Source organism: Anser cygnoides, chromosome 3 (genome assembly GCF_040182565.1).
Source record: "Anser cygnoides isolate HZ-2024a breed goose chromosome 3, Taihu_goose_T2T_genome, whole genome shotgun sequence".
In the NCBI taxonomy this organism is placed as follows: Eukaryota; Metazoa; Chordata; class Aves; order Anseriformes; family Anatidae; genus Anser; species Anser cygnoides.
In genome coordinates, this window is record NC_089875.1 from 56687932 (window position 1) to 56703376 (window position 15445).

Consider the following 15445-nt stretch of genomic DNA (forward strand, 5'->3'; position numbering starts at 1 on the left):
GAGCTTAAGACAAGTGTCAATACAGGACTTAAAATGATATTGTCTTGAGCCAGGGGAGCACTGCAGGCTCTGCTCTTGCCCATGCACTGCATTTGATGAGATGGAGAACATGCAGATGGTGCCTGCTTACAGGCCGAAAGCGGCATTATCTGTGACACAAAGAGCAACGCCGCTATCTGGCTCTTTTTCCCACTAGTTTAAAGCCACACCAGCCAGGAAAAACAGGGTTCAGTTAGTGCGTAGGGCCAAAAAAAGCAACTGAGTAGCTGCTGGTGGAGTCAAGTGAGAGGGTTAACTTGCTGACATGCACTGAGCATGAACAACTGTTGTTTCAGTAACAGGCTAATGAAAAACTAAGGTAAGCAACATGGAGAAGTTGGTTTCTTGGTTTTCTGGGGTTTGAGAGTGCAATTACATTGCCTGTTTCGGGGATGGAAGGTAGGTTTTGGTTTATTTGTTGTAATCAAATGCAGTCAGTTTTAGGTTTTGCTCTGTAAAACAGAGGAAGATTGCAGATGCTTTTTGGAATTTACATGGTTGCAGAACTTCAGTACAGCTGAGTATAACAATTTTTGCCACCTGTTTTTATTAGTATTTATAACTCCTCATTACCAGTTGACCTTATTTTTTATTATTATTATATTTTAATTAATATCATTATCAAAAGGAATATCATGTTGCAGTTCAGCATCCTGGTATTTCAGCAGTGACTGTGGATCAAAGAATACATCACCAGCTTTTGCTGATATAGAACAGTTTAGGAACACAGAAATTATGAGATCAAAGCAGATGGATCCTTCTGGTAGAGTATCCCAACCATACCAATACCAAAAGCTTCAAGAACAAGTGCCAGAATCCTTTCACAATTATGGAACAAACTGCCATACAGAGAAGTGGTATAAACTCCGCTGTCCTTTTGTTATAGAGAGGTTCACATTCTCATACATAATTTATATATTTTTCCCCTCCATTTTTTAATTTTAGGCTTTAAAAATGTAATAAAAGGAAACTTACAAAACCAACATCAATACAATAACAAATTCACGCTGCTAACCTTGGTAATTCTTGTGAAAATTAGCGTTAAAAAGAAGTAATATGGAGTTTGTATCTCATAGATTTCCATATTGTACTTGCACAGAGGGTGGCACCCAAAACCTCTCCTACTACCCCTGGAGGTGAACCTACAGTAGAAAGGCATTCATACTGCCTGTACCTCTGTTGTACCCAAACCTTTCATTTTTCTGGGTTTTGTGATTCCAAGAAAATTTTGAACATTGGAATACTTAAAACATGAAGCTCTAAAAAAAGTAAAGGAATTAAAAGGACACTCTTTAGAACAGATACAACGTTTACATTTTCATATATAATATATTTTCGACTTTGTATTTATTTGGCTGAACCCCTGATAGAGAAAGCAATTATATTTATAAATGTGAAGCATTTTTTAGAAATCTAAATTGTTTTTCTCTGTTTTGCGGCTTGGTTGGTTTTCATTTTTCAGAAGAATGAAGAACTCCATTTATTTTATTTTATTTTTTTCTCTGACACATACCTTCATGTGAGCTATTCTATAATGCACATATAAATACAGTTTTCAGAGGACACCAGTAGTTGGTAGCAGGTTAAATATCGCATCACCTGCAGTCCGAACAGGCAATGACCATAATTTGGTGGTCACCGTGTGACTGTAAGTCAAGCCAGCTCTTACGGTACACGTACCTGCATCCCAAAACGCATGCACTTGTCATCCCACAGTCCAGAGGGCTGGTAGGCAGAAAGGAGGTGTGGCACTGACATCCTTGGCCGCCTGCACACCCATTTCACAATCAGGAGCCCGAGCATCCTCGGCTGTGTTTTTACCCGCAGGGGAACGGTCAGTTATGGCAGGATGTTAGGCAATGCTGTTCTGCTGTTGTCCCTGTTCTGTTGTGGGTTTTTTTTTTGTGGGTATAAAAGCAGTGGGGATTCTTTTGCCAGCTCCATATGAGTCATAAATTCTCTGCTTTTTCTTTTTTTTTCCTTTTTTTATTTTTTTTTGGAGGGAGAGTGCTAGGGGCAGGAGGGAGGGAGAAATGTCTTACAAAGGATGTAATATTCTGTTTTGTAGAGCGTGATTTGTTATTGCACTAGCAATAAAGAGAAAAACAATGTTTGTGTATTGCTGCTCTTACAGTATTTCATCATCTTCTGGGACTGATAGTGCAGCCTTTAGCAAAAAAGAATACTTTGCTGCAGTTTCACTCTTGTCAATATATGCCTTTGAGTACATTAAATTCAGCGTGGAATAGTTAATTCAGGACCTTGACCCATACTTGCTTTTTGAAACCATTCTAGCTCTTAAATTCTTATAATAAGCCAGAGGCTAGTACTTGAAACCTATTCACAGTATGCTACAGCACTTTTTAAGTCAAGATTTCCCTGTTATCCTTTTCTCTAAAATGTTTTATCTTTTGGTCTGTACTTCACACGCAGAATTATTAGTACCTATGTAGAAAGAGAGCGTGTCTTAATTTAGCACTTTCGTGACAATAACAGTATTTCGCTGCTCGGAAAGGGTCAAAACAATGTTCTTGCTGTACTGCTTTGCTAAAAAGTGAAGGAGTGTCTGTTTGCAAATCACTGGAGAATACGTTTGCAAGAAGTTATGAAACAGCATTTCAACAGCGGATGGAAAAGTAGCTGTGGAAACATGTTAGGTAAAAGCTATAGGGAGACCTTAGAGTTTGCTAGTAAAACCCTTGCAGTTCTCCTCTTCAAAGTAGAAAGAAGTGATGTAGATGAAGCAAATAATTTAGAACAAAAAGTGGAACAGATTTGTGAAGCCATATTAATTTTTTCATAATTGTCTCCAACTCCTGATAGTTGGAGACGATATTATGTATGCAAATACCACAAAACAAGAAATATGCAATACACAAAATGAATTGGTGTTTTTACATTCCCAGACCTGAATAATATAGTCAGAATATGTGGTTCATTGCGGACTAGAGTCCCTTGCCCTTTACATGAGATGTTAACTGAAACCTCGCTGGAAGAGAGATTTTATAAAGGAGCTCTAATGGAAACAGGACTACCAGGAATGGGCAGAATTATCCTATTCTTTTATAATAGAAATACAATGTGCCAACCTAGATAACAGCGAGAGATCAACAGAGGATTTAGCCATGCAGAACTCTGGTGAAGAAGTATCGTTGTTAACTTTACTTTGTTTGACCTCTCTAAAATAGCTTTAGAGGAGAAGGGTCATTTTTGGTTTGCTTTTAACTAAAACTAAGATGTCTTTTTAGCACTTTCACAGCATGAAATGTGTTAAAATGGATTTTGTATAACAGTTTTGCATCCCAGTTTGAAACCAGACTGTGGCATACATTTGACCATTTTGCTATGTACATTTAAAAAAATCTCTAAAAGAAAAGTAACTTTTTTTAAACTGTAGAATTCAAAACTAAAATGTGTTAGGCTGCCATCCTTCACTCCATAATGGTCACAAGCTGCCCCAACTCTTCAAACAGTATAAGGGCAAAATGCATACAAATCACATGCGTAGTGGATGCTGGCTTCCCAGTATAATATTGCTTGGCTGTTTTGTTGAGGTTTCACACACATACATAAAAATAACAGCATTTTTAGCTGATCCCAATAGATTTTCTCTGCAGCTGCATCACTTGAAAAAGGCTTTTTGTTCAATTCTTGAAGTCTTAAGTATTGCAAGTAAATTTTTTTTAAGCTCAATTATGAATTATGTGTTGTGATGACTTTAAGGGCTTGATTGGGCTACAAATGTGCTTTGAAAAAACAAGAAAATGTGCCCATGAAAAACACCAGCAGTTCAAAGCTGAATATTGAGCATACAGTTGTAAACTCACATGGCACATGGCTGGGTAGGTTTTTTTGGCAGACCCATAGTCTCAACCTGCAGTGATGCTAAAGATATTAGCAAATTAGCACTGCAAAGCTTGCCAGCGTATTCGCCAGAGTCCTGCTCATGCTCTCACTGCTGTAATTAAAACTAATTATTTTCTAAAACATAGTAATACATGAATATGTGCAATAATCATTTTGTAGTGGGCAATCTGTGAAGCATTTTTAAAGCTTCTTTTCCCCCTCCTCTCTTTGGCTTGCTATGCACTGTGCCTGCTGCCTAGTGTGAGCCAGCATTGTCATTTTGCAGAGGCACACTAGGTCTGGTAATGATCACATTCTTTTTTTTTTTTCCCCTTTTTTATTTTTTTTAAGCAAATGCTTTGCTGATTCTTAAAATTTGTGAGCTTGGGATACGTATTTTTTTCTTTCTCATTTCTTTATAGGTTATTCTAGCCTATGTTTTTTTTATCTCAGATCCTTCTTTGAAAGCAGGACATGAGGGGGAGAAAAAAGAGGGAGAGGGAGGGAAGATAATCCAGTCTTTCATAAATGCTGTGCACATGGTTTTCTGCAGGAAAAGAATCGCCTGGTGTCTTGCTGTTGTTCTTTGGTTATTTGCATTGATTCAGTGTCATGGCACCTCCTCGCATCTGCTCTGCCCAGTATTTTCTGTGTATTTATCTGAATGTTTCTTCTTGCATCTTTCTAGAAATCCAGGAACCCAGCAGCTCTGCAGCAATAATACTATACTTAGGACTCACATCTTCAAGTATACAAAAAAAAAAAGCCTTAAACTCCTCACACCCCTGGGAAGCAACTGCGTGCCATTATCAGGGAAAGACATTTGTGCGTTCATTATAGTCCCACCTCATTTTGGCAGGAGGGGAAAAGTTGACTGCTGTTTCTCAGAGCAGAGTTTGCAGCTTGTAATTCTGTAGTTAAAGCTCACAAGGCTGAGCAACTCGTCCTGAAGATAGTCGGGGCAGTAATTACCTGCTGGACGCCAGTCTTAATGCAGAAGCGCAATTGGGAAATCCAGCCTTTTTCTCGGATTCAAAATTGAAAGTAAAATCTACGTCATTTTCGTCTCCGTTAGTCTGTTGCTAAAGGGAAAGTGCAGGAGTAACTGAGGTAGACTGCTGGTCTGGTGAACTGTACTGGTAAACTGCCCTTGGGTAGCTGCAGACCACCAGCGCCATGAGAAACAAATTTTCCTTCGTAAAGTGTTTTTTATCGTTGTTGTATGGTGCTTGCATTCTTCCTTTGTTCTTTTTCTTTTATTTCCTCACTTTTCTTTTATTTCCTCACTTCCACTGAAGAGGTGTGCAGGTTTCCGGATGCTAGAATGAAAGGACGGAGGTGGGATAACCTCTGCCTCACGTGTGCCCACAGGCTGGCAGCAGGAAGCGTTTTTTTTCCTACCGAGCCAAACACAGTCATGCTTAACTGTTTCTCCTGTTTTCGATTAGCACCTATGGGTCTTGCAGATATGATGACACCCGGTGAGTCCAAACTACCCCTTCCTCTCAAAGCAGATGGCAAAGAAGAAGGAGCCCCTCAGCCCGAGAGCAAGTCAAAGGTATTTACCACCTCCGCACGTGGTGTTGGTTCAGCCCGCAGGAGTCTGCTGTGTTGTCTCCATCTTCTGGTTTTGGCCTACCCACTTCTGTTCTCTCCTGCATGCCTTTCCATTCACGTGCAATCTCTTTGTTTGTTTCTTTTTTTTTTTTTTTTTTTCCCTTCATTGTGTGGATCTGAAAGTTACTAGTTCTTACGGCATTTTAACTTGCGGGGGCAAAGCATCCCAAGCCAAAAGTTGCGTGGGGATTCGGCTGTGCCAGGTGGGTGGGGAAGAAGGGTCTTTGCCTGGTTTTAATCCTTGCAGCCATTTTTCTCTGCCTTCAGTTATAGCTTCCTGTTTTGGCCGCCTCAGCAGCAGCAACATACTTTAATATTTTGCTTTCCTGCCTTATTTGATAAAATAAGGTGAACAGCTTGTTTTTTTTCTTTCTTTCATAAGGGGAAACCCATGCTTAGCATTCCACGTGAGCTTGAAATAAGCATGGTGGCTTAGTGACTTTAGCCAAGCATCCAGCAAACTTTCCAAATTATACTAATTAAGAATGTTGTTTTAATACTTTATATATATATATAAATATATTTATATATGTGTGTGTTTTCTGTATGTGTCTATCTGTTTATATATATTTTATATATAAAAAATTGGTCAGTCTGTTAAACTGGATGTATTTTTTTTTGTTTTTAATAAAGTTTGCCCTGCCTTTGTCATATTATTTTTTTTTTATTCCTCTACCACAGGATAGCTACAGCTCTCAGGGTATTTCTCAGCCCCCAACCCCAGGCAACCTGCCAGTCCCTTCCCCAATGTCCCCAAGCTCTGCTAGCATCTCCTCATTTCATGGAGATGAAAGTGATAGCATTAGCAGCCCAGGCTGGCCAAAGACTCCATCAAGCCCTGTAAGTGGCTCTGGTTTTTTTGGTTTTTGTTTATTTTTTTGTAATTAATTATATTTTAATGCTTGCTTGTTTGTTTTATAAATTCCTTTTCTTCATTATTTATCCACTAAACAGTTTTCTTTCTTTATAACACTGGGTACAAATTCTGCTCTCGGACACATGACTGTAAGTTCCACTGCCTGGCTTCAGTGGGGCCTGAGCATGCTTATCCAAGGGCAAAATTTGTCCCAACAGTACTTTGAAATAAGAAAGAGTAAAATTGCGTGCATCATGCAAGTGTGCTGTCTGGTAATACAGCAGTTGTTGTGAAGAAAACATCCTGTTAATGCATCAGCTTCCAAGCATGCGGACTGTGTTGTTAAGGACAAATTCATTTCTGTTCCTGGGCCCAAACTCCTTCACACAACTGTCTTCACTCTGGTTGCTGCATTTGTCTTTGCTAGTGTTATTTGGGGGTGGGAGGGGGAAGGGGGAAAGGGGGAAAAAAAAAGATACATGAAAGTTTGAATTGCAGACTTAGCACCACAAAAAAGCTGCCATGTATATTTTCAAAACATTTTATATTTTGAATTGTGTATGTGGAAATACATATATTAGGTTCTCGGGATATGATCTAAAACAAAATTGTTTCTGATTTGTTTCTTTCAATTATTTAGAAATAACCCAGATTGTGGGTAGAATAAAACTGGTATGTGTAAGTTCTTAGAAAACTATTTTAGGTGAATAATGTTTAGTCATTCTCGTACAAGAAAAACCTGAGAGATGTGCATGGAACTAAAAAAATAAATGTCATATATATATATATATGCACATAGAACAATCTATGTACATATATAGACATATATAGAAAAGAGAATGTTGCCTTAAGACTATATGGCCTATGGGAAGCAAATGTCTACTTGGCCATTTTTGCTTTTTGTGTTCTTTAATAGGAAAATGTATGTTGTTCTTCTATTATTTTCTTTCTGCTAAAAATAATAATGATAATAGTTTCTTTGTAGCAAAATACTGCAATATTTTTTTGAGAAATATAAAGTGTTTTTTTTTCCAATGTTGACGTTCTCTTAAAATAGCAACAATTCTTTGATAACAATTTAGTTTTCACAAAGCGATATGTTACAGAGTATGTCTTAAAATCAGAGGAAGGCCAATTGGAGTAACAAAGGTCTACCCATCCAAAAGCCAGATGTGAATGCCCTGAGCAGAGGGGCGGCGTGGCATGAAATGCACCACCTCGATGTTTTGATGTTTATTTGGCAGCAACTTTGAGTCTCAGAAGGCAGCTGGTGTTACTTGTTCCCACAAAGTCTCATTCTTAACAGTGTTTCTAAGAGGGTGGTACCAAAAACGGGGTTAATTTTCTTTGTAAGAGTGTTTTGAGCTTGGTAGGTTTTCTGGAGGAAAGCAAGAGATCTATTGCATAGGCTGTCTGACCCATCAAGTCCTTCTGCAATGCATTCCTGAGCTCATTGTATAAACTACACAACAAATCCTAGAGCCATTGTGAACATATGTAGAGTTTTTTTCCATATAAATATGGCAAAGTTTAGTGTTGGAAAAAATGAATAGAGAAAGTTTGTGTTTTCAGTGTAAAAGCTTCTCTTTGGAACGCCCTTCTCTTCAAGTGCCGCTAGACCTTTAGCTTCAGTTAGGTTCTTGGTGCACAGGTAGGGATAAATACAGTGCTTTGGAATGATGGAAAAATGAGTGCTGTAAATTAGCTGATCTCTTTTTACCTATGAAGGCCAGTGTATTGGATAACTTCATCGACTTCAACAGCAGCCTGACATAGACTGGAAGATTGATTGCAGGCATTTTGTTACACTTGAAAACAGGCCAAATTTGTTCATTAAATCCCAGAGCTGCTTCTTGGGCTACAACTTCTCCATTCCAGCAGAGGATAAAAGCAAGGGTGAATGGACTCACAATATCCCTGTGATCCTACTAAGTGGATCCTCTCTTTCAGCAGTTCTATATGGAACCGAGGCATAACAAAATGTAAAGAAGGAACTGTTTTGTGTTACGTTGTGAGGGCTCTTAAGGTGTATAGGTAAAAGGACATCTCTGCTCTGCTAATTTTACATGTAGCGTTCATCCCTGACAGTCTGAGAATCTTCAAAATCCTTTAAAAGAGAATTTGAAAGTGGGTCTGCACTATGCAGGGTCACTCTAGGACAAGGATTACGTAGCCTCACCATGCAAGGGTCTGTGTTAGAGCTATACAACTTCAGTAGGGGATAGGTGTATTGAAAATAAAGTATGAGCTTAGGGAAATTTAATAGGGGAATTGGCTTTGGTATCCACATTCTTTGTTGTTGTTTTTTTAATCACCCATTTAAACATAGCCAGTCGTATCTGTAGAATGACTGGGAATTGAGGGCAGGATAGGATACAACCAAGTTAGTGAAGGTATGTGCTACAGGATTGCACCAGCATTCTTTTATCACCAAAATTATCAACAAACTTTACAAAAGAAATGTTCACGATCTGTGTTCTTCCAGCATTGCCTGGTGTGCCCTCACTCGAGCTAACAATCTGTTAATGGTATCATCTTGTAATAAACCCCTATTTTCCAGGGGTTAACATTGACCTATAGGCAAATTTAGTCTTCCAGCTGAATGTGCCCATGTGGATCTGGAGTTTGTTTGTGTGTAGACTAGCTTGCACACATCTGTCATTTTTATATGTTTACATTTATAAAAAATAGAGAAGAGAAAAAGATCTTTACTCTTGAGGAATAGCATTTTTCCCTCCAGTGCATTCTTCTAAAGTTAACATTTCATTTTAGAAGAAAATTGCACCCATTTTACAAAGCCTGACAACCTGAAAGCTCACACAGTAAGAAACACTTCTTACCTTCGGTAAGCTGTGAAAAGTTTTCAGATTATACTGTCATTTTAGAGCCTGCTGCCACATTGCTGAAAAGCAACATTATTTGAGACATACAGTGGAAGAACCCAGAATGAAAAATTCTTAACTGGTCTCCATTCTGCTCTGAATCTGATTTGAAAAAGAAAATCTTAGTGCATAAAAAAAGAAAATGTAAAACTGGGAAATCCGAACATTCTTAATAGTGAACTACCATAAAAGTGAAATAGAAACTTCTTTGTTGCCTTGCGTGTTAAAATAAAAGACCGTACAAAATTTGCTGGGTAAAAGCTGGAATTTCCCACCTTGATTTGTATAGGAGTTCTGTAGCATCTTAAGTATGAGATTAAAATTAATGCTAATGCTGATGAACAGTAGAGTAACTTTGTTATTGCTGCAGTTGGTAGAGGAGTAGCATCAGTTTATTCTGCTGTTCAAGTCTGCGATCGTGTTATCTGTTTTCATTACAAAATCAAATTAGTAGCAATAGGACTTGCCTACTGCCCACTTTCCACCCACCACCAAATAAATCTTTGACAAAGTGAATTTGTTGAAAAGAGTTACACCGATTTACGTAAAGACCCAAATACATAGCAAGTGACGCTCTGAGTAAAGTAGTTGCCATTACAGAGTCAGTTTGTGCTTCCATTGCATAATCAAAATCTGCAGGACTCACGTCAGAACGCTTTCCTGCCAGCCCCTTAGAATTAGAGTTCAGCCTCGACTCTGGCACCAGTAGGATCTATAACACAACTGAATCTGACTCAAGTGAATTCAGGAGTGTGTCTTATTTCTAAGTGAAGAAGGTAGTAGCATCTCTCTGTAGGAAGAACTACTGCAAAGGAGTCACAGTGTCGGGAGACAAGGCAGAAGACTTTACAGGAGGCTATTTATTTAATTAAAATGAATATCCATTCACTGGAAAGAACAGCAATGGCTCATGAAACTGCTGGGTCACCCCCTCTTGGCTTCGTGTTTCTTTTCTCCTGGCTCTCCTCCAGTATTGCCAAGTTTCAGCTGGAGAGAGATACAGAGCCTGTCATATTTTCCAGGCTAATGTGCAAGATGAATGGTGGCAATGCTTTTAAAATCCTTGGCAGTTTGATGCTACCACACCGCATCTTTCATGGTGTCAAGTGCCAGCCCTCACCAGCGCTGTGTGGGGACGAGGACAGGTGGGTGGCCCTGTAGCATCCGTGAGGTACATCTAGGGTGTTGTTTAGAAGTGTTCGACTAGAAATAAGTTACTGTTTACTTCAAAGTAGTACTGTATCCTGTTCAAAGTAAGGGAAGGCAAAGAAGGGGAAGAGTGATTGACTAGATGATTTTGAAGTGTCTGCTGCAATCAACAACCAAGATTAGGATTTCACTACGTAGATAGAAAGCGTATGTTTCCCTTCATGTGTTTGGCTCCTTTCCCAAAGCTTTATATCAATCTTTCTCTCTTGTGTTTAATTCTGAGCCACTCCATCTCCCAGTGCTGAGCAAATCTTCACCTTGCGCAAGCAGGAGGGTCTTTTCCTGTAGCAACAGCCCCTCTCCGTTGTCTGACCAGAGGCACCTCAGTGCCTGGTCCATCCACGCGTGGCACAATGCCCAGCTCACAGATGGAAAAAGAAGATATGGTGAGAAGATCTGTGTTCCAGCCCCTGTAGCAGCCTCAGTGCTTTCTGCCATCTCTAGATTGAGAAGAAAAGGACATCAGGATAGCATGAGCTTTTGTTGGCTGTAAAGCTGGAACAGCAGCAACGGAAGGGCTTCACTCCTGCACTTCTGCCACACATGAAAGTATTCTGCTCTTTCCACCTCTTTCAGTTTTCCTGTGGTTCAGCTTTGATTTCTCTGAATCCTGTTTTTCCCTGGGTCATAATACACACACTCTTCTCAAGGCAGGTCATATGAAATGACCATCTTCTGTGCTCGTTCAAGAGAGGAGAGTAGTAGCTACTCACGAGCATTATTGTCTCAGGCAGCTAATTCACAATTCACAAAGAGTATTGCCACCAATCTTCTTGTACTGTAGGCACTCTTCATCTTCTTTCTGTTAACCAGCAGTGGTGTGGACAGACAGTAAAACATTACCATTTATGACTCTCAATTGAGTACTACTCCCTAGTGTATTAGACTGCCATAATTCATGCTTTAGGATATTCTTGTGCATTTCCTGTTCTGGTGGAACACTTTTAGGTTTTCTAGCCCCTCTTTGGGTAGAAAGGCAGTGTTCATTTCATTTCTTTTTAGGATTAAGATAAGTTGAGTGGGACAAGTTTGTTTTATTTTTGCCCAAATTACTGCTTGCAAAGCACTTTAAGACAAGTGGACGTGAAGGACTATGTGAGAACTACCTGTTATTAAAATGAAATGAGGCAACATCAGAAACTTGCCTTCTGGGATCCAAAGTTCAGATCGGTGAAAGAAACATGAAAATGGGGAGTTTGGGCCCTTTTAATTAAAAAGCTGAGTTTTCAGTATATGGACAGAATGTACTGTTTGTGCCTGAACTAGTAGCCTTCATTCCTGACTGTTGTGTGATAGCTTTAGTTTGTTTGACATCTTCTCTTTTTCAATGTTGTGAGTTTCTTACTTTCTTTTCCCTCCCCCTCCCACCCTTCCCCCAACTTTTTTTTTTCTTTTTGCAATTCAGAAATCAAGTTCCTCTACCACAACTGGAGAGAAGATCACAAAAGTCTATGAACTAGGAAACGAACCAGAGCGCAAGATGTGGGTAGACCGGTACCTCACATTCATGGAGGAGAGGGGCACACCTGTGGCCAGTCTGCCTGCTGTGGGCAAGAAGCCCTTAGACCTGTTCAGGCTGTACGTCTGTGTCAAAGAGATTGGAGGTTTAGCACAGGTGAGAATTGCTTAAAAGCCAACCTTTTGAAGAGGCAATACACAATTTTCTAGAATGTTTCTTGCCGGTTACACAACTTCATTTTCAGCTCTGACAATAGAGTTGATGTAGAGTTTCAACATATTCATGCTTTTATATTTGTCTGGAGTTCATCTTTGGCTGCGTAATTGCTCTAAAATTCTACAGTTTGAATCAAAATTGATCAACTGTGTAGACAGATGAAGCTGTTACCTGTTCGGGTTACCTGTTCAGGGTAATCCAGTAATACTGCTAAGAAGAGAAAAAGACCATTGTATCAGAGTCACATGTAGAAAACAGATGATAGAGCTGAAAGGAATTCAGCTGAAAGAAAAAGGAGATTTTGAAATCCATCCTTCCCAGATAGGTATGCTGCCTCTGGGACAAATCAGTTCATTTCTCCAGAGAAGTGGCAGAGAGATTCTTGAAAATAGTCCTTCTTCCCAAATCTTTCATCTCCAATTGTCTCTATACAGTACAATTGTGTTTTAAGCACAGACTGTGCTCTCCTTGTGTTCGGAAAACACTTAGAGGATATTTCAGTTTGCCTTACAAACATAATCATTACAAAGAAAAGGTGATTTACTTAATTGAGAGGAAGGAAAAGGAAAGTAGGAAGAGCTGTAAATAAAAAAGTGCAATGTTAGAATACAGAATATACAATTTTCTCTGGCCTTGTTCTCCCTGCTGAACTTATTTGCTATGCCACAGATGGGAGAAGCTTTCGTTTGTATTCTCACCAGTTAACTGGAACTTTGCAAAGGGGTATATGGAAATAACTTATGTAAGGTTCTATATGACTGACCACCGCAGAGCAAAACTAAATGTTTTTTGACTAGCACCATCAAAAGGGAAAGCAGGAGTAAATGGTCAGCATTTGCAGACTTACCTTGTGTATTTGATATTAGCTGGTGATTTCCTGATGCTTACTAAACATACTTGGCATCTACAGGATCAGTCTGGCTAGATGCTAGAAGCTACAGTGAAATGCTGAGACCCATAATTTCTGTGGATTTAAAAATGTCTGTGGATGTCCAATGCTTTGTAAGACTAAGTCTTAAAGACAGGTGTATAGATAAATATCTGTGTAGTATTTAATGGTATATATATGTATATATACCTATGTATATATATAATTTTACACTAATTATAAAATATTAAGTCAAAAATATGGCAAATCAAATTAGATCCTCAGAAAGAGAGCACATCTTAATGATTTATCTGGTTAGTTCAGGAAAGAAACTTCCAACATCAATTAATACCATTTTTACTGCTGTTTTTAATGGTACACTTCACAACATAGGACTTGACTACTGAATTAGATCATTGGCCCTTCAAGTCCAGAAATGCTAGCTATTGCTGTTAGTAGAGGAAGGCAGAGAAACCTAATACAGTTCACCTTGCCAGTTGTTAAATGCTATATATGGGTAAGAGATGGTATCCTGACATTTTTAGTGATCAGCTCATGCCCCCCAGCATCATAAAGATTTGATTACTTTTAGCTCAGAAACTTTATTACAGGTAAATCGTATCATGCAGCTGCTCTGCCTCGTACAGCGAGATTGCGCCCGTAGCCTGACTCGGTATCAAAAATAAAGCAATGGGGACACATGGGATGTTCTGGAGAATCGTTAATGTTTGCTTATCACATTGAAATGTATTTTATTTTGAGACACTCAGTGTTAATTTGCAATGGTAGACGTTATGCATTGCCAAAGAATAGATGCTGTTCACTTAGCCTGATTTTTGAAGGATCTTGAGTTACAAATTTGTGTGCTTCAGTACTGATAAGAATTGACACTGAAAGTAAAGGCTTCTGTTTTTGCTGGTATGCCCACATGAGTGATCACCATGTTTATCTGTTTGGGCCTACTGAGAGGCAAAGTGCTTTGCTTGATGAGATTTATTTAAATGCATCTGAGTGATGTTCTTCTAAAAAGTTGTTGCTCCAGCTGCTACGCTCCACATCTCCTGATTCTGCCCAGAAAGTGACAGGAAACGTAGCTGAGCAGCAGCAGTACATGTTCTCTGAATACGTGCAGCTGATGGGGTCCCAACATGAACAGACCAGCTGCTGGCAGTCTTCTTTTAAATGCCAGTACAGTGGGCATTTAGGCATGAATGTTCCTGTTTGCATTATACAATGTGTTCATTACGTACCACTTAGCTGTAAGTCAGTAGGCACAAAGGGCTGTGTAACTGGATTTCAAGCCTCAGCAGGGGCAGTTTATGAAAATCTCTTCTCCTTTAACTCCTGAGTTCTTGCAGGATCTACCAGAGAAATAAAAGCACTTCACACAGCCATGCCAATCAGCCTACTATTAATGCCATCCCCAAAATACCTTCACTGACTGGCAGCAATTACGATGTTATTAAACACAGAGAGAAATGTAAGAAATAGTTCTTTTGCTGGCATAAAGGCACAAGAACAGTGTGGCTAACGATAACCTTTGTAGCTAGAAAAGTTACGCTGCAATCATAAAATCTCAGGCCTCAGGGCAAGTACAAGGCCTCAGGGCAAGTACAAGGTATCGTGGCATGCAAGAATCAGGATTCTTACCCAGCATCAGCCCAGATGCTCAGATGTTCATAGCCCATTTATTTCAGTGCTATCTCCCCTCCTTGGATCATACCTAGCAATTGCACAACTGCCTGAATGAACTTTGGGGCATCAGGTGTTACAGCAAAATACTCTCTGCTACGACTGGTACAGCTGAGTGAGCCAGTGGCATCATCCAGGATGACAAATGAACTGAGCTGTTATTGCAGATCAGCTGTGTTTGAAGAACTCAGGAACAGATTCTTCGGATATTCTCAGCCTTGCACTGTAAACAAGACTCACAGTGGAGCTGTGCAGTCAGCAATGTAACACAGGGTATTGCTGGGCTAGCCCTGCATGTTTGAAGTCTGCCTTAATTAGTCAAGGGGCCTCACTTCACTCTGCCTCTCGTCTAGCAAAAGGATCATTGATCTGTCCCTGCAAGATGCCCTAAAGTGAAAGGACTCGAACCAGGAATTATAGGCTAAACTGTCTGACAGCTGGTGGCTAGTTTGGAGAAAAAAAAAATATTTTTCATATCAGTGCTCAAACACTTAAATTGCAGAATAGCACTGTTATTGCTTTTTAAATTAGTTTTTAGAAGCTGCTTTTTAATTAGAGTGGGGTGGGTGTGGGTGGGTGTCAGAGTAAGAGTGAGTGTGCATTTGCTTGGAGATAAATTGCTAACTGAAGAGCACAGGCCCTGGAAAACTGCAAGGCATTTAAAAGATGCACCATGCAGAAGACTCTCAACAAGCAAAGCTTTTTATGTAGCTATCAGCAGGTTCCTTAATGGTTTTATAACTGTAAATGCTGTCTATGCA

General features: G+C 39.5%; 1 protein-coding gene across 1 annotated transcript in view; it reads left to right on the forward strand.

Annotated features, from left to right (window-relative positions):
- The window catches only part of ARID1B (AT-rich interaction domain 1B), a 326604-nt gene that overhangs the window by 286353 nt on the left and 24806 nt on the right, over nucleotides 1-15445 (forward strand). The window contains 3 exon segments of the mRNA XM_066994218.1: nucleotides 5334-5443; nucleotides 6184-6342; nucleotides 11855-12064. Of these exon segments, the coding sequence (XP_066850319.1) occupies nucleotides 5334-5443; nucleotides 6184-6342; nucleotides 11855-12064 (479 nt within the window).